The sequence below is a fragment of the Capricornis sumatraensis genome, chromosome 1, assembly GCF_032405125.1.
Source record: "Capricornis sumatraensis isolate serow.1 chromosome 1, serow.2, whole genome shotgun sequence".
NCBI classification, from domain to species: domain Eukaryota; kingdom Metazoa; phylum Chordata; class Mammalia; order Artiodactyla; family Bovidae; genus Capricornis; species Capricornis sumatraensis.
In genome coordinates, this window is record NC_091069.1 from 85,194,952 (window position 1) to 85,219,918 (window position 24,967).

General features: G+C 41.6%; 2 protein-coding genes across 4 annotated transcripts; both read right to left on the reverse strand.

The window, feature by feature from the left end:
* Positions 1-3,273: 3,273 nt before the first annotated feature.
* Positions 3,274-24,967, reverse strand: GEMIN6 (gem nuclear organelle associated protein 6). Of its 3 annotated transcripts, none has more exons than XM_068982499.1 (3): positions 24,962-24,967; positions 7,097-7,240; positions 3,274-4,149 (listed from the first exon to the last, which is right to left on the reverse strand). In XM_068982499.1, exons 2-3 carry the CDS (start codon positions 7,219-7,221, stop codon positions 3,774-3,776), a joined length of 501 nt encoding a protein of 166 aa, XP_068838600.1. In that variant the 5' UTR covers positions 7,222-7,240; positions 24,962-24,967; the 3' UTR covers positions 3,274-3,773. The 3 variants fall into 3 exon arrangements, with proteins under 3 accessions (XP_068838600.1, XP_068838580.1, XP_068838590.1); XM_068982479.1 differs by lacking the exon at positions 24,962-24,967 and adding an exon at positions 7,801-7,842; XM_068982489.1 differs by lacking the exon at positions 24,962-24,967 and adding an exon at positions 7,456-7,769.
* LOC138075351 (tetratricopeptide repeat protein 39B-like) lies at positions 23,117-24,880 on the reverse strand. The gene has a single exon (XM_068967054.1). It carries the CDS (start codon positions 24,878-24,880, stop codon positions 23,117-23,119), a length of 1,764 nt encoding a protein of 587 aa, XP_068823155.1.

Here is a 24,967-nt window from a genome sequence, read left to right on the forward strand (position 1 = left end):
TCCTGGACCCCTACTAGGTCAGAATCGACTGCTGGGCCCTACTCCCAACTGTGTTAGCAAGCCCTCCAGCTGATTATGATGTTTGCAAAAGTACAAAAAGCACTTGGATACATCCTGTTAATATTAGACAACCATGCAGGAAGGTAACTTAGCTATGTTGTCAAAGTGCTTTCAAAGACCCCCCTAAAACCCAAGTATTTTAAAGTATTTCTTCCAAAAGGCACAAGATTCCTTTTGTATGGATGGCAGACCCCTGGCAGACCATGCTAGTTCAAGGCTCTCCTGCTGCTGCTAAGTCACTTCAGTCGTATCCGACTGCATGTGACCCCATAGACGGCAGCCCACCAGGCTCCCTTGTTCCTGGGATTCTCCTAGGGCAAGCTTTTCTGTAAACAGTCATATTTTTCTGTAGATACAATCCATATCATTTGTCAATACTCAACTCTGCCACTGCAACAACAGCCACAGACAATACACAAAGCAATGGGTATGGCTGTGTGCCAGTAAAGCTTTAATAATTAGAGGCAGCAGGCTGGATTCTGCTAAGAGCCTGAGGTGTGCTAACTCATCCTCGGGTTCTAACCTGATGCGGGAACCCTGGGGTCACTGTAGACATTCCCCTGAAAAGTCCCAGCTGGGCTGCATCTACAGGCATGCAAGCTTTGCAGTTGCCGAGTCAGTCCATAGGAGGGAGTCTGGAAACAGCGTCACAGCTATCAATGGTTTAATAGATGGGGGAGCTTACACACCTGAAGAAAACTCCTGGAGCAACAATCCATCATCTGTAGCAGACAAACAAGGTGGCGAGCAGGACACAGTGGTGCCGGTGGTCTTCGCTGCGGGGGAGGGGGAAAGACTACCTTTTAAAAGGTGGTTGGAGACTATCTTTTACAGGGGGAATTGACCTCACGTTGGCTCAGTTACCAGGGAAACCAGCAGCTGAGACCCATCCCTTACAGCCGCTCAGGTTACCCATCATGAGGGCAGATGTTTCCCTGTAATAAACTAGCAGGTGGAGGCATTCTGGCCCAAGGATTAGCTCACTCACTGGCTGGGGCAAGGGCGAGCACATTTGTTCCAACACAGTGTAGGCGCGGCAGGGACTCATCAAGCAGAGGATGTACAGACAGCAAGAGCAGCCGTCTTGAGTTACCTGACCATACACTCCACAACCCTTACCCCCTTAAGTCTGCCCCTCTTATGTGATATTCCTGGGGTCAGGTATGTAGAGGTGCACCTCCACCCAATAAAACAAGTGCAATACAGACAACAGCAGCTGAAGAGGATCGAAAGTGTAAGACGTGGGTAAATTTGGAAGCAGGTACTTACTGGGTCCATTTTTCATGGAAGTCCTGAGGAGGACATCTTGCTGTAGACCCAGCAAACAGGCCACTGATATCTCCCAATCTGTGAGCAGCTCCCTCTGCTCAGACAGGTGAAATGCCAAGATGTTTAGCAGGCACGATACAGGGGAGATCACGACCATTAGCCAAATCTACCCTCATCCCGCCCAGCTACCCTCAGTCCCCAGACTGTGCCAAATACAGGCAAAGTGGTAGAATAGACTGTAAGGTTAATGTAATAAATGGTGCCTCCCTCCAGTAAATGCCTGCCTTGTTCTCAGGTGGGCCAGGTATAAGACAGGTGAAATTTGTCCCTTTCTAATCCTATTCCCCACAGGGGACTTACCCAAACCACAGGGGACTTATCTGCCAATTCCAGAGCCATTTCTTTTATAATACGTTCCCGAGGGCAGAAATTGTGGCAAGGGCAAAAGTGAGTTATTGTCCTGACCGGTAGTTGACAACGGTCCCTTTGGGGGTAAACAGTTGAACTCGGATGGTGTTGACTAGTTGCCTCTGGGTTAACATGGCATAAGCACTGGGACAACTAACTGTTCCTGGGATGTTGAGTTATAGTTCCTAGGCTGGAGTTAGCCTCCTGGGCCCACAGGTAGAGAAATTTTCCTATCTTGGTTGTTGAAGTAATCCACTCATCCTTTCAACTAACCTGGCAGCAGTGGGTGGGTAGAAATGCCCGTGTGTCATCTTCATTGGCCCATATCTGAACTTTATGGCCAGTGAAGTGGATTTCTTGGCCACTATTATGTCCACAGGGCATAACAGATGCCAAATAGTGGTTTTTGCATTGCTCGACAACTTGAGTAGGCCTTTTATAATGTCTCTCATCTGTTATACTACTTTATAGACTGCATATAATTCCTGTTCCAGCACACTGCATCACTGCTCTGTCCCTTTCCATAGCTGGGAACAGAAGCTCAAGGGGACTGCAATTATTTTGCCATTGCACAGACCTGTACCAGACTCTTCCAGGTAACTGGCCATGTCCAATTCCAGTTCATGTCCTAAGTTAATATCCCTAAAGCCTGTATTGTTTAGAGGTGGTGGGTTAGGGGTATGCTTGTCCTTTGTAGGTAGTTCAGATCCCTTGTGTTATGTCTGTGTTCACCAGCCATCCCCCTGCAGTTAGTCAGATGAGCCACGGGCATGGGGCTGCTCTATAAACTGGTAAGAGACTAAGTTTAACAGGATATCATCAATGCAATAAAAGACAGAAACCATCTTTCATGGCTAGTCAACTGCCACAGGGCTCCACACGCTAGTGGACGGCCACCCTGAGATTCCTCCCGACCCCCCACAACTTTTCATTCCCCATCCTTACATCTCAATGGTCACAGGAGTACCCTTAGCCTCCTGGCTATTTTGTGAATTGTTGGGCTACAAGCCTTGTGGATGCCCAGCCTTGGGACCAGAAAGAGCCCCGAGACAGCAACAAAGACATTAAAAGCTTATTGGGCACCAGGGATCTTACATGTCCGAAGCAAGGTCCTAGAGCAACACCTCCACCATGTGTGGCGGATAGTGGGCATAACCTGGTGGCAGCCCTCACTTACCCAGCAGGGAGGAGGCTACCATTTATTCAAGAATTGATGTCAGGTTGCCTCATCAGTTACCAGGGAAACCAGCAGCTAGACCGGTCCCTTATAGCCCCTCAGCAGCCAGAATACTTGTCACACTTACCTTTTTCCTCAGATATATTAGCCAGTGTTCACTTTTAAGGCTTTGAGAGTTATAAGGCTTATGTGTTAAGGTTTTACCAAAACTTTAAGTTTCAACCAAAAAGGCATATATTCTGATTCAAAAGCTATTTCATCATTACACTAAAAAATTTTTTTTAATAGACATTTAAAAAAAAGAGACATCTAGGGACTTCCCTAGTGGTCCAGTGGTTAAGATTCCACACTTTCAATGCAGGGGGTGAGAGTTCAATCCCTGGTTGGGGAACTAAGATCCCACATGTCATGCAACCACCAAAAAAAAAAAAAAAACCTCTATGCCTGTGGTGATAGTTGCACAACACTAAATACATCAAAAGTCACTGAACTGTGCAAGGAAAGCTAGTGAATTATATGGTATGTTAACTATAACTCAATAAAAATTTAAAAAGACACATCTAGTTAGAATAAGCAGTGTTAACAAGACTGTGATTTTACCTTAGCATTTTATATCGAATCTAACATGTTGCATCTTTTCCAAATACATTTCTTGTCTAATAGAAATGGAGGTGTATTCCGATCAAAAGAAGAGATTCTTGTAATTCTGTCCTCAAGTTAATTTTGTTTGAGATGTCATCCTTGCCCAGTTCACTTATTAGTACTGATAATCCCCATCTTTCATTTTACCTAAAACCACAAAGAACTTTCAAAACTATGAAATCTTATTTCAATCAGTACATCCATAGTTCTTAGCCTCTCACTGGGAAGCTTCAAGATGTCCCTGAATAAGATCCTGAACACGGGACAAAATAATCTCATTAGAACTGTTGCAATTTTCTGGACCATATGGTGGGTCTATAGTCAAGACCCCAGCCACACAAAGAGTCTTTTGTGAATCTCTCTGTTCGGTGATAGGGATGTGATTCTTCTCCAGCCATTTCTTCAGGCTGTTCTTCCTCTTTTCCAGATCCTCAGGGCTGTATGCTTTGCAGTCTCCGGACATGAACAAATGCATCAGCTTCTCTCTCATGCTATGGTCCCCTTCATTCACAATTTCAACAGTCTGTACAGCATGTCCCATAATTCCAGTCACAGACATGCTGCCATCTTCAAGGGAGTTCACGAGGACAATACTTTGGAAGAAAAATAAGTTCAGACCACAGTTGCAAAAGAAAAACGTAAAGGCCCATAAAACTAGAGAAGCAATGAAATGAGAGCATCAACCCCAACAGGTCATTAGAACAATAGGGAATGTTCTCTCCGTTTTAAATTAATATTCTCACCACCAAATGTTTTCACTTGTTCAATATGAATTCTCTGAGGGTCCTAAACATCTAAACCTTTTGTCCAGCTGATCATTGTGCTGCTGCTGCTAAGTCACCTCAGTTGTGTCCGACTCTATGTGACCCCATAGACGGCAGCCCACCAGCCTCTGCCGTCCCTGGGATTCTCCAGGCAAGAACATTGGAGTGGGTTGCTATTTCCTTCTCCAATCCATGAAAGTGAAAAGTGAAAGTGAAGTTGCTCAGTCGTGTCCGACTCTTCGTGACCCCATGGACTGCAGCCTACCAGGCTCCTCCGTTCATGGGATTTTCCAGGCAAGAGTACTGGAGTGGGTTGCCATCACTGTGGGATGTAGTTAAAGGATTACTTTAAAAGTTATGAATGTTTTAATATGTATTAGGAAAGAAGAGAGTACAGATTTAACTTTTAGAGTTAGGAAACAACTGAATAACTCCCCTTCAGAGCAGACCAAAGAAAATAACACAGCACAAAATTAATGAAACCGAAAGCAGAAGAGTCAAGTCAGTAAGAGGATCATCAAAGCCAAAAGCTGGTTCTTTGAAAAGGGTATATAAGTTTTACAAAACTCAGGCAAGATTAATAAAAAGAGAAAGAAGGCACACATAAATAGCATTAGGAATAAGGCATCAAAAATTAATAGTACAAAATATTAAAAACACATTTAAACCAGTGATTTTGACACTTAGAAAACTTCCTAGAAAATATGAATTTCTACTACTGACTCAAAAAGAGAAACAGAGAATGTAAACAGTCCTCTAACCTTAAAAAAAGGAACCTGAAATAACCAGTTTAAAATCTTCCCATGGTGGGGGGTGAGGCTGGCAGGGGTTGAGGGGGGAAAGGCCCAGACAATTTTACCACACAATTCTATAAAATTGTCAAGAATCAAACATTTCCAACCCAACCAATCCAATTCTCCTAAGGACTATAAAAGGGAGATTATGCCATAACTCATTTAATGAGGTTAATATAACCTGGATACCAAAAGCAGAGGACAGGATTAAAAAATAAAATTATAAGCTAATCTCACTTACACAAATGCAAAAATCCTAACTAAAATACAATATATATGATATGATATGATGCAATGTGACATGATAGAATTTCATTTCTGTGGTACTGTCCCCCCATACCTATATTCCCAGTCCATACAAACCCAAATTGAGAGATATTCTATTAAATACCTCACCAAAACTCTTCAAGAGTGTCAGGGTCATGAAAAACAAGTAAATTTAAAAAGGACTGAGAAACTGTCACATATCAGAGGAGACTAAGAAGACACTGTGATTAAATGTAATGTGGGACCTTGGACTGAATTCTAGAATAGAAAATCCTTGGCTTGGAATCCATAAAAAGGCCATCAGTGGAAAAACTGATAAAATCCAAATGATTGTAGTTTACTTGGTGAAAATTTTTACTTCTGACAAATGTTTGATGGTTGTGTAAACTGTTAATATTAGGGGAAGTTAGATACACAGGTACTCTCTGTACTTTCCTTGCAATTCTTTTGTAAATCTAAAATCATTCCAAAATAAAGTGTGAGTGTATCACTACCTTTAAAGTAGCCCTGCAAAAAATAATTCTGATCCTAATCAAACCTCTAGATATGAATAACAGTTTATAAGAAACACAAACGATAAAAGAACATGTTAAACTACACCATGATAATGCAATGAGCTAAATTGAGTGTGTTCAATTCGAAGACAAATGACTCCATTTCTTCAACAAAAAAGAACATGGAAAACCAAAGAGAAACTACAAAGTTACAGATTAAGATTCTTAAGAGACATATCAACAAGTTGATAGGCTAACATTAAAGAGATGCTTTGGAAACAATCAGGAAACTTGAACTCAAACTAGGAATTAGCTAATATTAAAGTTACTATTACTTTTGTTAGGTGGTTATGGTGGTATGTGGTTACATTTATTAAAGAGTGCTAATCTGTTAAGGAGCTCAGCCCTGGGATTTCTTTGGAAGGAATGATGCTAAAGCTGAAACTCACTTTGGCCACCTCATGTGAAGAGTTGACTCATTGGAAAAGACTCTGATGCTGGGAGGGATTGGGGGCAGGAGGAGAAGGGGACGACAGAGGATGAGATGGCTCGATGGACGTGAGTCTGAGTGAACTCTGGGAGTTGGTGATGGACAGGGAGGCCTGGCCTGCTGCGATTCATGGGGCCGCAAAGAGTCGGACGCGACGGAACTAAACTGAATCTGCTAAGAGATATATTTAAGGATTTATGAACAAAATTTAGTCAGTAATAGGCTTTAAAATATTTGGAAGGCGGAATAAGATTAATATTTATTATATTACTCTCTTCACAATTGTGTATATTTGAAATTCTCCAACAAAATGTAATTAAAAGAAGTGTCCCATTTCTACAAACTTGGCTGGTCTGACAGAAATCTACAGTTTGACAGTATTTAGGTTCAAAGGAAATTAAGCACTTATATGAGAATAATCAGTCTTTCATTTATTTATCGGCTTTGTATGGATACGGCTTCCCTGGTGGCTCAGACGGTAAAGCGTCTGCCTGCAATGCGGGAGACCTGGGTTCCATCCCTGGGTCGGGAAGATCCCCTGGAGGAGGAAATGGCAACCCACTCCAATACTCTTGCCTAAAGAAGTCCATGGACTGAGGAGCCTGGTAGGCTACAGTCCATGGGGTCGCAAAGAGTCAGACATGACTGAGTGACTTCATTTTTCTTTAGTATGGATATAACATATAGGCAGTGCAAAGGGGTGATTTCAGGGAAGCAGGCCTCGTACTCACTTGGCAGAGACTGGATCTGTGGTTAAAACCCATCCTTTATACTCCTTGTCACTGGCTGTTACGCTGACCGCTTTGTAAGTGTAATCTTGCCATTCTAACGGGCCTTTCTTCATCCATTCATTCATGGCTGCCAGCTGGCTAGATCTAAAACAACCACCAGTTAGGATTAAGATATATGTTCCCCCCCAAGGAAATGTCTTACCCGTAATCTCCATTCTAGAGGTAGAGAACACTAGCGATTTGCATCATCTTCCATATCAGAAAAAGTTAAATTTTACTATTCAGTCTTAAAGCCACGGGACCACGAGTTGCAGCGGGGACGCGTCTGGAGTAATTTATCTGGCACACTTGTATCTCACCTCCCAATCTCAATTCCAGACCGCCTTGACGTTAGCTTCGACCTCTAGTCCGCAGATGCTCAAACCCTTTAACTCAGCTCTCCTTTCATCAAAAGAGCTCACTCCACACCACTATTAACCAAAACTGAAAAAAGAAAACTCCTCTGATATCCACCCAGTCCCTCTAAGTTTTCGCTGGATACCGCCAAGGAGAGGCCCCCAGATCTGTGACAATTTCATCTAAAAACTTGTTCAGAGATGCGTAAACGAAGTGACAGCAGCCGAGACACACTGCCGCATGATACTAAGAACTGTACTCAAACCAGGGAATACTTAACGTGTAATCCTGACAAATGAGAAAAATACCAGTTAAAACTCCTAGCACCGCCCGATTTTCTTTAACCACGCCGGGAGGAAGGAATCGCTAGGGCTGAACCTGCCCGAGCCCAGCGTGCTTTGCTCCATGTCGTCACTTCCTTCCCCCAGAATTCTCTGTTTTGTAGTCCGTGGCCTTATCACACCTCTAAGTCTGAGTCCGCAGACCTGAGATGATAAAAGTAGGGTGCAGGGTGTGGGCGGGGTATAAGATTTTTTTTTCTGTAATAACAATAAGCTTCTTTGTTTGCGAGGGTCCCCCCACTCACTGCCATTACTGATGGACATTTTAAAATAAAAATTTTAAGACTTGTGCCACTTCCTCCTCTGGAGTAGAAATGGAATTCCAATTTTGCCATGAATCAATCCTTCCTGTAAATCCTAAAACCCTGTAAGTGTGAGGTGACATTGCCTTGGGGCAGAGATATAGAACCAATATATTTCCTGTTTGCCCTGTTGTAAGCTAGTTAAGATGCTTACTCTTTCGATCTGTCTTTGCTACAGTCCTCATGCCAAAGCCTTTGGCTGTGTGGATCACAATAAACTGGAAAAATCTTCAAGAGATGGGAATACCAAACCAACTGACCTGCCTCTTGAGAAACCTGTATACAGGTCAGGAAGCAACAGTTAGAACTGGACATGGAACAACAGACTGGTTCCAAATAGGAAAAGGAGAACATTAAGGCTGTATATTGTCACCCCACTTATTTAACTTATATGCAGAGTACATCATGAGAAATGCTGGGCTGGAGGAAGCACAAGCTGGAATCTAGATTGCCGGGAGAAATATCAATAACCTCAGATATGCAGATGACACCACCCTTATGGCAGAAAGTGAAGAGGAACTAAAAAGCCTCTTGATGAAAGTGAGAGAGGAGAGTGAAAAAGTTGGCTTAAAGCTCAACATTCAGAAAACGAAGATCATGGCATCTGGTCCCATCACTTCATGGGGAAACAGTGGAAACAGTGTCAGACTTCATTTTTGGGGGCTCCAAAATCACTGCAGATGGTGACTGCAGCCATGCAATTAAGATGCTTGCTCCTTGGAAGGAAAGGTATGACCAACCTAGAAAGAAAGAAGAAAGAAAGTGAAGTCGCTCAGTCGTGCCTGACTCTGTGACCCCATGGACAGTAGCCTGCACCAAGCTCCTCCATCCATGGGATTTTCTAGGCAAGAGTACTGGAGTGGGTTGCCATTTATGACCAACCTAGACAGCATATTAAAAAGCAGAGCTATTACTTCGCCAACAAAGGTCCGTCTAGTCAAGGCTATGGTTTTTCCTGTGGTCATGTATGGATGTGAGAGTTGGACTATAAAGAAAGCTGAGCACCGAAGAATTGATGCTTTTGAACTGTGGTGTTGGAGAAGACTCTTGAGAGTCCCTTGGACTGCAAGGAGATCCAACCAGTCCATTCTAAAGGAGATCAGTCCTGGGTGTTCATTGGAGGGACTGATATTGAAGCTGAAACTTAGAGCTTTCCTGATGGCTCAGATGGTAAAGCGTCTGCCTGCAATATGGGAGACCCGGGTTTGATCCCTGGGTTGGGAAGATCTCCTGGAGAAGGAAATGGCAACCCACTCCAGTATTCCTGCCTGGGGAATCCCAGGGACAGAGGAGCCTGGTAGGCTACAGTCCATGTGGTCGCAGAGTCGGACACGACTGAGCAACTTCACTTCGCTTCAGTTTACCTGATGCGAAGAGCTGACTCATTGGAAAAGACCCTGATGCTGGGAAAGACTGAGGGCAGGAGAAGAAGGGGACGACAGAGGATGAGATGGTTAGATGCCATCACCGACAATGGACATGGGTTTGGGTGGACTCCAGGAGTTGCTGATGGACAGGGAGGCCTGGCATGCTGCGGTTCATGGGGTCACAAAGAGTTGGACATGACTGAGCAATTGAACTGAACTGAGTGGGGTACAGAAGCTGGAAAGAAAAGCCTAGGATAGGGCTGAATTAACGCCCACATAGAAAAGAGCAAGGGACTTGCTTCCATCACAAATCTGTGGTCATGTACTTAGTTGGCTTCTGGAATGGCCCAGAATTTTTCCAGACTATGATCCTGAAAAATGGTGCAAGGTGGTAAATTTTGAGCTCCAAATCTGCAAATGCAGATTAAAAAAAACTGAGTTAGAGGACTGTCAAACAATACAGGAAACACCAACAGTTAACCAGTTTTTCCCTCACAACTTGGGATTTGAGTTCCATATAATCCTTGAGGTGTATTGTTTCTAATGTTATCATGTCAAATAATCCTTACCCAAACCTTCACTCAGGTTTCCCTGGTGCCTCAGACAGTAAGCGTCTGCCTGCAATGCAGGAGTCCTGGGTCCGATTCCTGGGTCAGGAAGATCCCCTGGAGAAGGAAATGGCAACCGACTCCAGTACTCTTGCCTGGAAAATCCCATGGACAGAGAAGCCTGGTAAACCATGGGATCGCAAAGAGTCGGACACAACGAGCAACTTCACTTCAGCCTTCACTCATTGAATGATTGGCTTATGATATTAAGGCAGCTTTTGTAGATAAGAGTTTGCCATCTAATCTATAAAATTTAATCTAACCTCTAAAGTGAGAGTGAAGTCGCTCAGTCGTGTCCGACTCTTTGCGACCCCATGGACTATGGCCTATCAGGTTCCTCCGTCCATGGGGTTTTCTAGGTAAGAGTGCTGGAGTGGATTGTCATTTCCTTCTCCAGGGGATCTTCCCGAACCAGGAATCGAACCCGGGTCTCCCGCATTGGAGGCAGATGCTTTACCATCCCTTTTTCAGGAGATCTTCAGGAATCTAACCTCTAAGTCCTCTATAAATCTACAAAGAACTAATATAAATAGCAATTATTATTATTGTAATGTGAAGGAAAATATTTGAATTCATAAAAACTCAGCCCCAAAGAGATATTTGTGACAATGGGTCATGTGCATTTTATGCCCACTGTCTATATTGCAGAATGAAAGACTTTGGCCTCTATTTAATATATATAAAATTCTACAGGCAGTTGCTAGCCTCAAGCTTACACCTCAAGTTAGCCCCTTTAAAGCCATGAGGAGACAGGGCCACTTCCCTCCCTTCTCTCCCCTCTCCCTTTAGTCTCCTAACTAAAGGCTCATTACCAGATTTGCTGATACAAATCAATGACTTCTAGCAAACTGAACCCAGCCCATTATCTACAGTTCAGTTCAGTTCAGTCACTCAGTCGTGTCTGACTATTTGAGACCCCATGAATCGCAGCACGCCAGGCCTCTCTGTCCATCACCAACTCCCGGAGTCCACTCAGATTCACGTCCATCAAGTCAGTGATGCCATCCAGCCATCTGTCGTCCCCTTCTCCTCCTGCCCCCAATCCCTCCCAGCATCAGAGTCTTTTCCAATGAGTCAACTCTTCGCATGAGGTGGCCAAAGTACTGGAGTTTCAGCTTTAGCATCATTCCTTCCAAAGAAATCCCAGGGCTGATTTCCTTCAGAATGGACTGGTTGGATCTCCTTGCAGTCCAAGGGACTCTCAAGAGTCTTCTCCATCACCACAGTTCAAAAGCATCAATTCTTCGGTGCTCAGCCTTCTTCACAGTCCAACTCTCACATCCATACATGACCACAGGAAAAATGATAGCCTTGACTAGATGGACCTTAGTCAGCAAAGTAATGTCTCTGCTTTTGAATATGCTTTGTAGGTTGGTCATAACTTTTCTTCCAAGGAGTAAGTGTCTTTTAATTTCATGGCTGCAATCACCATCTGCAGTGATTTTGGAGCCCCCAAAAATAAAGTCTGCCACTGTTTCCACTGTTTCCCCATCTATTTCCCATGAAGTGATGGGACTGGATGCCATGATCTTCGTTTTCTGAATGTTGAGCTTTAAGCCAACTTTTTCGCTCTCCTCTTTCACTTTCATCAAGAGGCTTTTTAGTTCCTCTTCACTTTCTGCCATAAGGGTGGTGTCATTTGCATATCTGAGGTTATTGATGTTTTTCCCAGCAATCTTGATTCCAGCTTGTGTTTCTTCCAGTCCAGTGTTTCTCATGATGTACTCTGCACAGAAGTTAAATAAGCAGGGTGACAATATACAGCTTTGACGTACTCCTTTTCCTATTTGGAACCAGTCTGTTGTTCCATGTCCAGTTCTAACTGTTGCTTCCTGACCTGCATATAGGTTTCTCAAGAGGCAGGTCAGGTGGTCTGGTATTCCCATCTCTTTCAGAATTTTCCACAGTTTATTGTGATCCACATGGTCAAAGGCTTTGGCATAGTCAATAAAGCAGAAAAAGATGTTTTCCTGGAACTCTCTTGCTTTTTGATGATCCAGTGAATGTTGGCAATTTGATCTCTGGTTCCTCTGCCTTTTCTAAAACCAACTTGAACGTCAATAACCTCAGATATGCAGATGACACCACCCTTATGGCAGAAAGTGAAGAGGAACTAAAAAGCCTATTGATGAAAGTGAAAGAGGAGAGTGAAAAAGTTGGCTTAAAGCTCAACATTCAGAAAACGAAGATCATGGCATCCAGTCCCATCACTTCATGGGAAATAGATGGGGAAACAGTGGAAACAGTGGCAGACTTTATTTTTGGGGGCTCCAAAATCACTGCAGATGGTGACTGCAGCCATGAAACTAAAAGACACTTACTCCTTGGAAGAAAAGTTATGACCAACCTACAAAGCATATTCAAAAGCAGAGACATTACTTTGCCAACTAAGGTCCATCTAGTCAAGGCTACGGTTTTTCCTGTGGTCATGTATGGATGTGAGAGTTGGACTGTGAAGAAGGCTGAGCACCGAAGAATTGATGCTTTTGAACTGTGGTGTTGGAGAAGACTCTTGAGAGTCCCTTGGATTGCAAGGAGATCCAAACAGTCCATTCTGAAGGAGATCAGCCTTGGGACTTCTTTGGAGGGAATGATGCTAAAGCTGAAACTCCAGTACTTTGGCCACCTCATGCGAAGAGTTGACTCATTGGAAAAGACTCTGATGCTGGGAGGGACTGGGGGCAGGAGGAGAAGGGGACGACAGAGGATGAGATGGCTGGATGGCATCACTGACTTGATGGACATGAGTCTGAGTGAACTCTGGGAGTTGGTGATGGACAGGGAGGCCTGGTGTGCTGTGATTCATGGGGTCACAGAGTCAGACACGACTGGGCGACTGAACTGAACTGAACTTGAGCATTCTTTGGCATTGCCTTTCTTTGGAGTTGGAATGAAAACTGACCTTTTCCAGTCCTGTGGCCACTGCTGAGTTTTCCCAATTTGCTGGCATATTGAGTGCAGCATTTTCACAGCATCATCTTTCAGGATTTGAAATAGCTCAACTGGAATTCCATCACCTCCACTAGCTTTGTTCGTAGTGATGCTTTCTCAGGCCCACTTGACTTCACATTCCAGGATGTCTGGCCAAGGGGCAACCCATTACCTACACAAGTTCTCAAACAGGCCCTCTCCTGTATCTTGTCCTCAGTGAGTTCAGAGGGTGTGGCTTTTCCTTTCCCTGGTCAACTTTTACCCTTGTTCCCCCTGGAGCCTCTCATCCCCAGTTGATATCCCTTCTCTCACATTCTCTGCTCCTTTGGCCATGCCATGTGGCACGTGGGATCTTACTTCCTTGGCCAAGGATTAAACCCATGCCCTCTGCACTGGAAACGTGGCAGTCTTAACCACTGAACCACCAGGGAGGTCCCTAAATTTTGTCTTTTAATTTGAAAGCCTTCAGATAGGTTTTCTCTCTTCTTTACAACTAGTTTCCACCAGTTTTACTATTTTACACACTTGGCTGATTCATATGTTTAACATTTCCTGCCTAATTCCTATAGGAAATTTCAGTTTTTGACTCTGGAATAGTCCCTACTGATAAATGAATAAATTAGCAGAGTAAATTATACCTTAATCTCTTGTGAGTTTGGTGAGAATCAGTCTCAATGTGTCTAGTCAATTGTTGGGCCAGTTAAAGGCCAGAACCAGGACTGTGGGTAGCAATGTCAAGGAAATGCCAGTTGTAGGATTTCTAGTTGGATCTCCATACAGACTTCTCCAGGTGATTTCAAGAGCTCATTGTCATCTGCCCCTTTTCAACTGTGTCCTCTGATACCATTTTATAGCTTGTTGTTATTCACATTTATATTTTGGCAGTTACTGTAGGTTGGTTCATTTAACAATCCTTTCCCACAACCTCCTAATGAGGCTTGAAAGCTAAAAATCTTCAGCTTCCCATGACAGTAAAAGTGACCACAAGAATACTTCTGGCCAGTGAGACCTACACGGAAGTACCTAAGAAAGCTGTCCCTTCCAAAATAAAACAGAAAATTCTCCTAAGGAGGCGAAAACCTTTTTGATCCTTTGATCATTTCTCCTCCAGCCCGCCTACACATGCGGTAGCCACTTTGCACCAAGGAGATATACATAAGAGCCTCATGCCACACAGAAAGATAAAAGAAAGAAAAAGATCCACAGCAGACCTGAACTACCTACCTTTCTATTTATTTTATTTGGGGCAAATAAACTCCTTTCTGTTTAAACAACTGTTTCAAGTGTTTCCACCCCAACAAAATCATTTTCTAGTTTATCTCCCTAATAAAATCCCCAAGAGAGAGAGCCTGTTTTATCTTTATATTCTCAGTACCTTGTTCAATGCCTGCATATAACAGGCATTCAGCATAGATTTGTTTAGCCAATTAATAAATTTGCTGTTCTTTGGGAAAAGCTGGGACAAAACAGAAAACCATAATTTAAGCAAAGAGTTACTTACTTCATAGGGGACTAAGATAAACTAAGAACAGAAAAAGCAAATTGACAGGTCAAATTTTAAATTGGCAAAGCAGGTAACAAAGGGACCTTTGCTTTTTTCAAGAAAGTAATTTAAATCCACTGCACTGAAGACTACAGTGTGTTACTATCCTTACTAACAGTAGCAGTAGTAACAATAAAAATGCTATTAACTCAATTTTAATGAACATATAAATCATTATCCTTATTTTATAGCTAACGAAACTGAGGCACAAAAGCTCAAGGTCACATAGCTAGTTAGTGACAGAGCTAGAATACAAACCCAGGCAGTCAGGTCGAAGCCTGCCCTCTTAACCACTGTATCATACTAATTAAATAATAGGGAATAACTCAAGTATAATTTGTCACTTAAAAGCCTATTTTTAGTTAGTGAGGAACATGCTTTTCAAAGTAAGTGTTCTAAAATACCAGTTTCCCATTGTGCTCCAGTTGGTTGTCTGGATACCCAAAGTACTAAGTTAATGTGTTTCACCCACGTGTTCTAGCAAACTAAACTCTCCCAGCAAATTCTGTCTCCAAGGGTAACTGCAAGAAGGATACACTCAGTCAGATATAATATTTTGGAAGTTAGGATTTTATCCTTAAAGCAGGTAAAACCATAAGAAGCCACATTCCTACAGCTGCTGTTTACTCTCAGTGTAGCTTATGAACAGTGACAACAGCTTAGAATCAAGTGGCTTAATGATGTGGAAAAGCTGACCTTCAGAGGAATTATACCTTATGGAGGGCAACTAAAGAGAGGCTATGCAGTAACCAAACTCTTCCTCAAACAACCTAGTCTTTTCTTTTTTTCTATCCAGTGAATTTATCCTCTTGTCCTCCTTCAATTATTTTCAGAAGGTTTATGTGTGTGTGGAAGGGAGGCCTCTTTCTTCCCTATTTTGTGGCAATTATAGGCCCATATTCGAGCTTCCTAATGGAAAAGGATAAAATACAGCACTGATCACACAGGGGAAGATACTGTCTCTGGTATAAAAAACCAACAAAAAGAATTGTGTACATGGGAAAACCACTCAAGAGTCTATGCTATTCAGTAGTACATCATTGTTTTGAAATGTCAATAAGATCTTAAAGTCTTTTTTCTTTCTTTAATAATTAAATAAAAACACTTACAGGGCACTGGGATTCCTGGTATAGCTACTTCCCCTATTTTATTTGAGAGCTATTTACATTATTCAGTGAGATGTTGAAAAAATATTTTTTTCTTTTCAAAAATGTTGCCTAATTTAATTGGTAAATTCATTACTTATAAGAAAGCCAGTATGTTTTAAAATGTACATCATGGAGTTAGAAGATGGCAGAAGAATAGGTCAGGGAGACCACTTTCTCCCCCACAAATTCATCAAAAGATCATTTGAACGCTGAGCAAATATCACAAAACAACTTCTGAATGCTGGTGGAGGACACCAGGCACCCAGAAAGGCAGCCTATTGTCTTCAAAAGGAGGTAGGACAAAATATAAAAGATGAAAAAAGAGATAAAAGAGTTAGGGACAGATACCCATCCGGGGGAGGGAGACTTAAAAGAGGAGAAGTTTCCAAACACCAGGAAACCCTCTCAACAGCGGGTCTGTGAGTAGTTTTGGAATCTCAGAGGGCAACATAACCGGGAGGAAAAAATAAATAAATAAAACCTACAGATTACGCGCCTAACTGCAACTCCCAGAGGAGAAATAGCCAAGACACTCACTTCCCGCCACCAGCAAGCAGGGGCTGAACAGGGAGGCACAGGCTGCACTGCTTAGGACTGGGCCTGAATGCCCTGAGGACAATCTGAGGGAGCTAATGTGAGATAGCAACCCAAACTGTGGGATAGCCAGAGAGAGAGAGGAAAAAAGAAAAAGAGAGAAAAGAGAGAGAGAGAACTTTCCCATGAAAAGCTCTAACCTACTAAGGCACTGCCGGCCCTGCTCACAGAACAAAGGACTGAGCAAATACCAGAGGAGAGCTAGCTGGCAGCAGACCGGGCCATCCCCCGCCGGAAGCAGGGAGGCAGGTGGGTCACAGCCAGAGCCAGAAGGCAAGGGGCAAAGTCGGTCCCAGAGATGGCATCCTCTACTAAACTGCAAGCAGGCTCCCAGGTGCTAACTAAGTCTTCCTGGGATCCTGGACGGTTGACATCCACCAGGAGGGTTGCAGCCAGAGATCAAATCCCCAGAGGAGACACACGGCACACCTGAGACAGCGCTCCCGCTGCACACCCAGGAAACCCAGCAACTGGGACCAGGGAGGTGATAAGACACACCGCCCCACCTGGGGAGAGTGTGTCACCAAGCACCTGGTCGCCTGAGCTGCTCAGACCTGGGAAGGGCACAAAACGAAGGCCCAACCAAGTTTGTGCCTTTGTGGAGTACCCGAGAACCTGAACCTGGGCAGCTTAGACCTGGAAAGTGCATGCAACCCAGGGCTCGCTTAGACAGTTCCCCTGCAGACTAACCTGGAGCCTGAGCAGTGTAGACCAGGAAAGCACACATGCTGTGAGCGGGGGCAAACCCAGTGTGCCCCAGATACTGTGAGCACTCCCCACACATGCCAGTGATATTTGTTTGCAGTGTTCCTCCCTCCCCGCAGCACAATCGAAAAAGTGAGCCTAAATAAATGACCACCTCCACCCCCTTGTGTCAGGGAGGAAGTGAGACACTGAAGAGACTTGCAAACAGAGGAAGCCAAAGTAAACCAAGAGGGAACGGTTCTGGAAGGGGCAGGTGCAACAGACTAAAACCCTACATTAAACCCTGGGCCCTCCACTGGCTACACTGGAAGGGACCTATAGACCTTGAGAAGAAGTAGAAGGTGGAACAAGGAACTATCTGAAACTGAACTGACTGTACACTGCCCTCAACAGCTCCAGAGAAATTCCTAGATATATTTTACTATTATAATTTTTTAATTTTTAAGTTCTTTATTACTCCTTTTTCATTTTTAAAACCTACGATTACCTTGAGAAAAAAGACCCTATTTTTAAAGCAAATTTCACATTTTTGTATATAACTTGCGATTGTTTTGTTTTGTTAATATTGTATTTTTGAGAGTCTAACCTCTACTCTAGATTTTTAATCTTTACTTTTTGGTATTTGTTATCAATTCTGTACCTTTAAGAATCCAATCTTCAGTATCCATTTTTACTTAGGAGTGTGATTACTGTGTTGATTGCTCTCTCCCTTTTTGACTCTCCTTTTTCTCCCCCAGATCACCTCTATCTCCTCCCTCCCCCTTCTCTTCTCTACTTAACTCTGTGACTCTCTTTGGGTGTTCCGGGCTGTGGAGAAAACTTAGGGAACTGATCACAGGCTAGATTGGTTTCTCTCCTTTTGACTCTTCCTCCTCTCCTGGTCACCTCTATCTCCTTCCTTCCTGTTTTCTGCTCTAAGGAACTCCGTGAACCTCTCTGAGTGTTCCAGACTGTGGAGAGCAAGTAGGGAATTGATTACTGGCTAGACTGCTCTCTCCCCTTTTGATTCCCCCTCTTCTCCTCCTGGTCACCTCTATCTCCCACCTCCCTCTTTTCTTCTTCATGTAACTCTGTGAACCTCTCTGGGATTCCCTCACTGAGAATCTTTTCACCATTAACCTAGATGTTTTATCATCAGTGCACCCCAACATTCGAATCATAGGAGTCCCAGAAAAAGAAGACAAAAAGAAAGGCCATGAGAAAATACTTGAGGAGATAACAGTTGAAAACATCCCTAAAATGGGGAAGGAAATAGCCACCAAGGTCCAAGAAACCCAGAGAGTCTCAAACAGGATAAACCCAAGGCAAAACACCCCAAGACACATATTAATCAAATTAACAAAGATCAAACACAAAGAACAAATATTAAAAGCAGCAAGGGAAAAACAACAAATAACCCACATGGGGATCTCCATAAGGATAACAGCTTATCTTCCAATAATAACTCTTCAAGCCAGAAAGGCATGGCAGGACATACTTTAAGTGATGAAAGAGAAAAATCTACAACCCAGATTACTGTACCCAGCAAGGATCTCATTCAAATATGAAGGAAAAGTCAAAAGCTTTACAGACAAGCAAAAGCTGAGAGAATTCAGCACCACCAAACCAGCTCTTCAACAAATGCTAAAGGATCTTCTCTAGACAGGAAACACAGAAAAGGTTTATAAACTCAAACCCAAAACAACAAAGTAAATGGCAACAGGATCATACTTATCAATAATTACCTTAAATGTAAATGAGTTGAATGCCCCAACCAAAAGACAAAGATTGGTTGAATGGATACAAAAACAAGACCCCTATATATGCTGTCTACAAGAGACCCACCTCAAACCTAGGGACATACACAGATTGAAAGTAAAGGGCTGCAAAAAGATATTTCACTCAAATGGAGACCAAAAGAAAGCAGGCGTAGCAATACTCATATCAGATAAAATAGACTTTGAAATAAAGTCCGTGAAAAAAGACAAAGAAGGACACTACATGATGATCAAAGGATCCATCTAAGAAGAAGCTATAACAATTATAAATATATATGCACCCAACATAGGAGCACTGCATTATGTAAGGCAAATGCTAACAAATATGAAAGGGGAAATTAACAGTAACACAATAATACTGGGAGACTTTAATACCCCACTCACATCTATGGATAGATCAACTAAACAGAAAATTAGCAAGGAAACACAAACTTTAAATGGTACAATGGACCAATTAGACCTAATTGATGTCTATAGGACATTTCACCCTAAAACAACAATGAATTTCACCTTTTTCTCAAGTGCACACGGAATCTTCTCCAAGATAGATCGCATCCTGGGCCATAAATCTAGCCTTGGTAAATTTTTAAAAAATGAAATCATCTCAAGCATCGTTTCTGATCACAATGTGGTAAGATTAGATGTCAACTACACGAAAAAAACTACTAAAAATACAAACATATGGAGGCTAAACAACACACTTCTGAATAACCAACAAATCACAGAAGAAATCAAAATATGCATAGAAATGAATGAAAATGAAAACACAACCCAAAACCTATAGGATTCAGTAAAAGCAGTGCTAAGAGGAAGGTTCATAGCAATATAAACCTACCTCAAGAAACAGGAGAGAAATCAAATAAATAACCTAACTCTAAACCTAAAGCAACTAGAAAAGGAAGAAATGAAGAACCCCAGGGTTAGTAGAAGGAAAGAAATCACAAAAATTAGGGCAGAAAAAAATGCAAAAGAAACAACAGAGACTGTAGCAAAAATCAACAAAGCTAAAAGCTGGTTCTTTGAGAAGATAAATAAAATAGACAAACCATTAGCCAGACACATCAAGAAACAAAGGGAGAAGAATCAAATCAACAAAATTAGAAATGAAAATGGAGAAATCACAACAGACAACACAGAAATACAAAGGATCATAAGAGACTACTATCAGCAACTATATGCCAATAAAATGGACAACTTGGAAGAAATGGACAAATTCTTAGAAAAGTGTAACTTTCCAAAACTGAACCAGGAAGAAATAGAAAATCTTAACAGATATATCACAAGCACAGAAATCGAAACCACAATCAGAAATCTTCCAACAAACAAAAGCCCAGGACCAGACGGCTTCACAGCTGAATTCAACCAAAAAATTTAGAGAAGAGCTAACTATCCTACTCAAACTCTTCCAGAAAATTGCAGAGGAAGGTAAACTTCCAAACTCATTCTATGAGGCCACCATCACCCTAATATCAAAATCAAAGATGCCACACAAAAAGAAAACTACAGGCCAGTATCACTGATGAACATAGATGCAAAAACCCTAAAAAAAATTCTAGCAAACAGAACCCAACAACATGTTAAAAAGATCATACATCATGAACAAGTGGGCTTTATCCCAGGGATGCAAGGATTCTTCAATATCCGCAAATCAATCAATGTAATATACCACATTAACAAATTGAAAAATAAAAGCCATATGATTATCTCAATAGATGCAGAGAAAGCCTTTGACAAAATTCAACTTCCATTTGTGATAAAAACTCTCCAGAAAGCAGGAATAGAAGGAACATACCTCAACATAATAAAAGCTATATACGAGAAACCCACAGCAAACATTATCCTCAATGGTGAAAAACTGAAAGCATTTCCCCTGAAGTCAGGAACAAGACAAGGGTGCCCACTCTCACCACTGCTTTTCAACATAGTTTTGGAAGTTTTGGCCATGGCAATCAGAGCAGAAAAAGAAATAAAAGGAATCCAAATTGGAAAAGAAGAAGTAAAGCTCTCACTGTTTGCAGATGGCATGATCCTCTACACAGAAAACCCTAAAGACTCCACCAGAAAATTACTAGAGCTGATCAATGAATATAGTAAAGTTGCAAGATATAAAATCAACACACAGAAATCCCTTGCATTCCTACACACTAATAATGAGAAAATAGAGAAATTAAGGAAATAATTCCATTCACCACTGCAATGAAAAGAATAAAATACTTAGGAATATATCTACCTAAAGAAACTAAAGACCTATATATAGAAAACTATAAAACACTAGTGAAAGAAATCAAAGAGGACACTAATGGATGGAGAAATATACCATGTTCATGGATCGGAAGAATCAATATGGTGAAAACGAGTATACTACCCAAAACAATCTACAGATTCAATGCAGTTCCTATCAAGCTACCAATGGTACTTTTCACAGAGCTAGAACAAATAATTTCACAATTTGTATTTGTAAAAAACCTCGAATAGCCAAAGCAATCTTGAGAAAGAAGAATGGAACTGGAGGAATCAACCTGCCTGACTTCAGGCTCTACCACACAGCTACAGTCATCAAGACAGTATGGTACTGGCACAAAGACAGAAATATAGATCAATGGAACAAAATAGAAAGCCCAGAGATAAATCCACGCACCTACGGACACCTTATGTTTGACAAAGGAGGCAAGAATATAATAGAGAAAAGACAATCTCTTTAACAAGTGGTGCTGGGAAAACTGGTCAACCACTTGTAAAAGAATGAAACTAGAACACTTTCTAACACCATACACAAAAATAAACTCAAAACGGATTAAAGATCTAAATGTAAGACCAGAAACTATAAAACTCCTAGAGGGGAACATAGGCAAAACACTCTCCGACATAAATCACAGCAGGATCCTCTATGACCCACCTCCCAGAATATTGGAAATAAAAGCAAAAATAAACAAATGGGACCTAATTAAAATTAAAAGCTTCTGCACAACAAAGGAAAGTATAAGCAAGGTGAAAAGACAGCCTTCAGAATGGGAGAAAATAATAGCAAATGAAGCAACTGACAAACAACTAATCTCAAAAATATACAAGCAACTCCTGCAGCTCAATTCCAGAAAAATAATCGACCCAATCAAAAAAACGGGCCAAAGAAGTAAACAGACATTTCTCCAAAGAAGACATATAGATGGCTAACAAACACATGAAAAGATGCTCAACATCACTCATTATCAGAGAAATGCAAATCAAAACCACAAGGAGGTAACATTTCATGCCTGTCAGAATGACTGCTATCAAAAAGTCTACAAACAATAAATGCTGGAGAGGGTGTGGAGAAAAGGGGACCCTCTTACACTGTTGGTGGGAATGCAAACTAATATAGCCACTGTAGAACAGTGTGGAGATTCCTTAAAAAACTGGAAATAGAACTGCCATATGACCCAGCAATCCCACTGCTGGGCATACACAATAAGGAAACCAGAATTGAAAGAGACACATGTACCCCAATGTTCATTGCAGCACTGTTTACAATAGCTAGAACATGAAAGCAACCTATATGTCCTCTGGCAGACGAATGGATAAGAAAGCTGTGGTACATATACACAATGGAATATTACTCAGCTATTAAAGAGAACACATTTGGATCAGTTCTAATGAGGTAGATGAAACTGGAGCCTACTATATAGAGTAAGTCAAAAAGAAAAACACGAATACAGTATACTAATGCATATATATGGAATTTAGAAAGATGGTAATGATGACCCTATATGCAAGACAGCAAGAGACACAGATGTAAAGAACAGACTTTTGGACTCTAGGAGAAGGTGAGGGAGGGATGATTTGAGAGAATAGCATTGAAACGTGTATATTACCATATGTGAAACAGATTGCCAGTCTAGGTTCAATGCATGAGATGGGACACTCAGGGCTGGTGCACTGGGATGACCCTGAGGGATGGGATGGGGAGGGAGGTGGAAGGGGGCTTCAGGATGGGGGACACATATACACCCATGGCTGATTCATGTTAATGTATGGCAAAAACCACTACAATATTGTAAAGTAATTAGCCTCCAATTAAAATTAAAAAAATAAAAATAAATGTACATCATTTACCTTTCCTTTGTCAAGAATATGCATCACTCCATTTGCCAGTCTAAAACATTCCATTTTATAGGTATGGAGGAGGGAAGAGGAAAAAGTAATGGCCAATTCCTTTCTTCCTTGTTACTGGTCAGATTCTTAGCAGTTGCCTCTTCTTGGATTTCTTCCACAATGAAATTATTTTTCTACTTGTTAATTACCAAGCTGATAGTAGACACTTCACTCATAAAAAAACAAAACCACACTTGTGTTTAAATCACTTTTTCTTTAGCTATTTGTTCAAGGGCTATGTGAACCCTAAACTGTAATCTGGCTTCCATGGAATAGTCTTTGTAATTTTTTATGTTTTCTAGGGTTTTTATTGCACTGGCATAATCTCGTTTTAGATAGTATAGAATTCCCAGTTCATAGTAAGAATACGGCACCAAATAGTGGTCATATTTTAACAATTTCTCCTTTTGAATGACATAACTAAAGTAGTACTCAGCCATTGAATATTTGCCTAAGTATTTCAGGCACAGACCTTTCAGTAAATTTAATAAACTTATGTCATCTATGACATACTCTTTATTTGGAGTTTCTTGTAAAAGTTCTTCTCCTTTGTCAATGATTGATAGCCAGGTTGAAATAAGCTCTAGTTTTTTGCCTATGACTCGGAAACCACTCCAGGCATACATAAATTCCAGAATGGGCTGTGCTGTAAACCAGCCTGCAGTCGTCGCATAGCGCTGACCCTTCTCAGCAACAAACTTTTCTATCGGCACAGAAGTTCCTAAAATTCTGATTCTCAGGCTATCCACGCTTAGGAAGAGAGAGCTCATGTCCTCATTTACTGATTTCGCAAAATCAGGAGGAAGCACGGCCAGTAGGGAAGCTTTCGCGAAAGAATATACTGACTTGGACCACCTGCTGTTTTGAACCAGCGCATGAGCATAGTGGTAAGCCTGCTTCCATTCCAGCAGAAAAATGTGGCACCACATAAGTTCCCAGTAACAGAGGTGATGAAGCTGCTTCCATTCATCCTGAATAAAAATGCACTCCTCTAACGTTAACTGGGCATGTTTAAAATATCCTTTCAGCATACTAAAACGTGCATGAAAAAATTTAAGTATGACACAGTTTGGAAATTTCTGAAGGTAGATTAGGAAGAGATTCTCCACAGCAGAACTATGGTTCTTTTCAACACTAAAAGCTATGGAGAGATAATTGTAATAAAACAGTAGAATCAAAACACTAAAGATATTATTTATATGGGATTCAGATGCACTCTCATGAAGCAAAGTCAAGCCTACTTCTCTATCACCAGAATATCCAACAACATTGAGTAGTTTAAGTGTCCTTGGTGGCACAAGTGATAGTAACAAGTTGAATACTCCAAGTCCAAATTTTATGCCTCCAACCAGGTGTCTGTAGGTTTTGCTTTGGTAATCAGGTATCTGTGTTAATATTTGTTGACAGTCTTTGTATATTTGGTAACTTAACCCAATGTTGATCCCGCTTTTAAGAAAACTAAGCGTACTGTCATCTTGTATAAACATTACAGTGGATTTCAAGATCAAACACTCAGCATAACAGACTTCTGCATGCAATTCCTCTTCTTTAATAGCCTTTATTCCCTGCCTGCTAACTAGACGAGAAAAACTTATCATCCTAGATTTCCTTCGGAAATTGTTACAGACTCTCAAAGCTTCCTTTGTGGCAGTCATCCCAATCTCTATATCCTGTGGATCAAAAGTCAAAAAGGCCTTGACAACCATAAGGATGCTATAGATTAGAGCATGGTATATGCTGTTTTTTGACCATGGATAAATGAGATGTATGGCATCAGAGAATCTGTTATTTAGAAATAAATACAATCCTGTTGTGCATTCTTCCAAAGAAGATACTACATCCATTGTTGCTGCTGCAGGGATAATTTCATAGGCGTCTTCAAACTTGTCCTCCTTATTTTCTTCCTTACTAAATGATGTCAACCCATGCTCCATATCATCTCTCTTATTCAGGGTAAACGACATATTCGTTTCTTTACTTTAGAGATGTGAAGTATCTGAAGTATAGAGATGTGGCCTCAGTGAGGGTAGTTCCTGATCTCCTACCTGGGG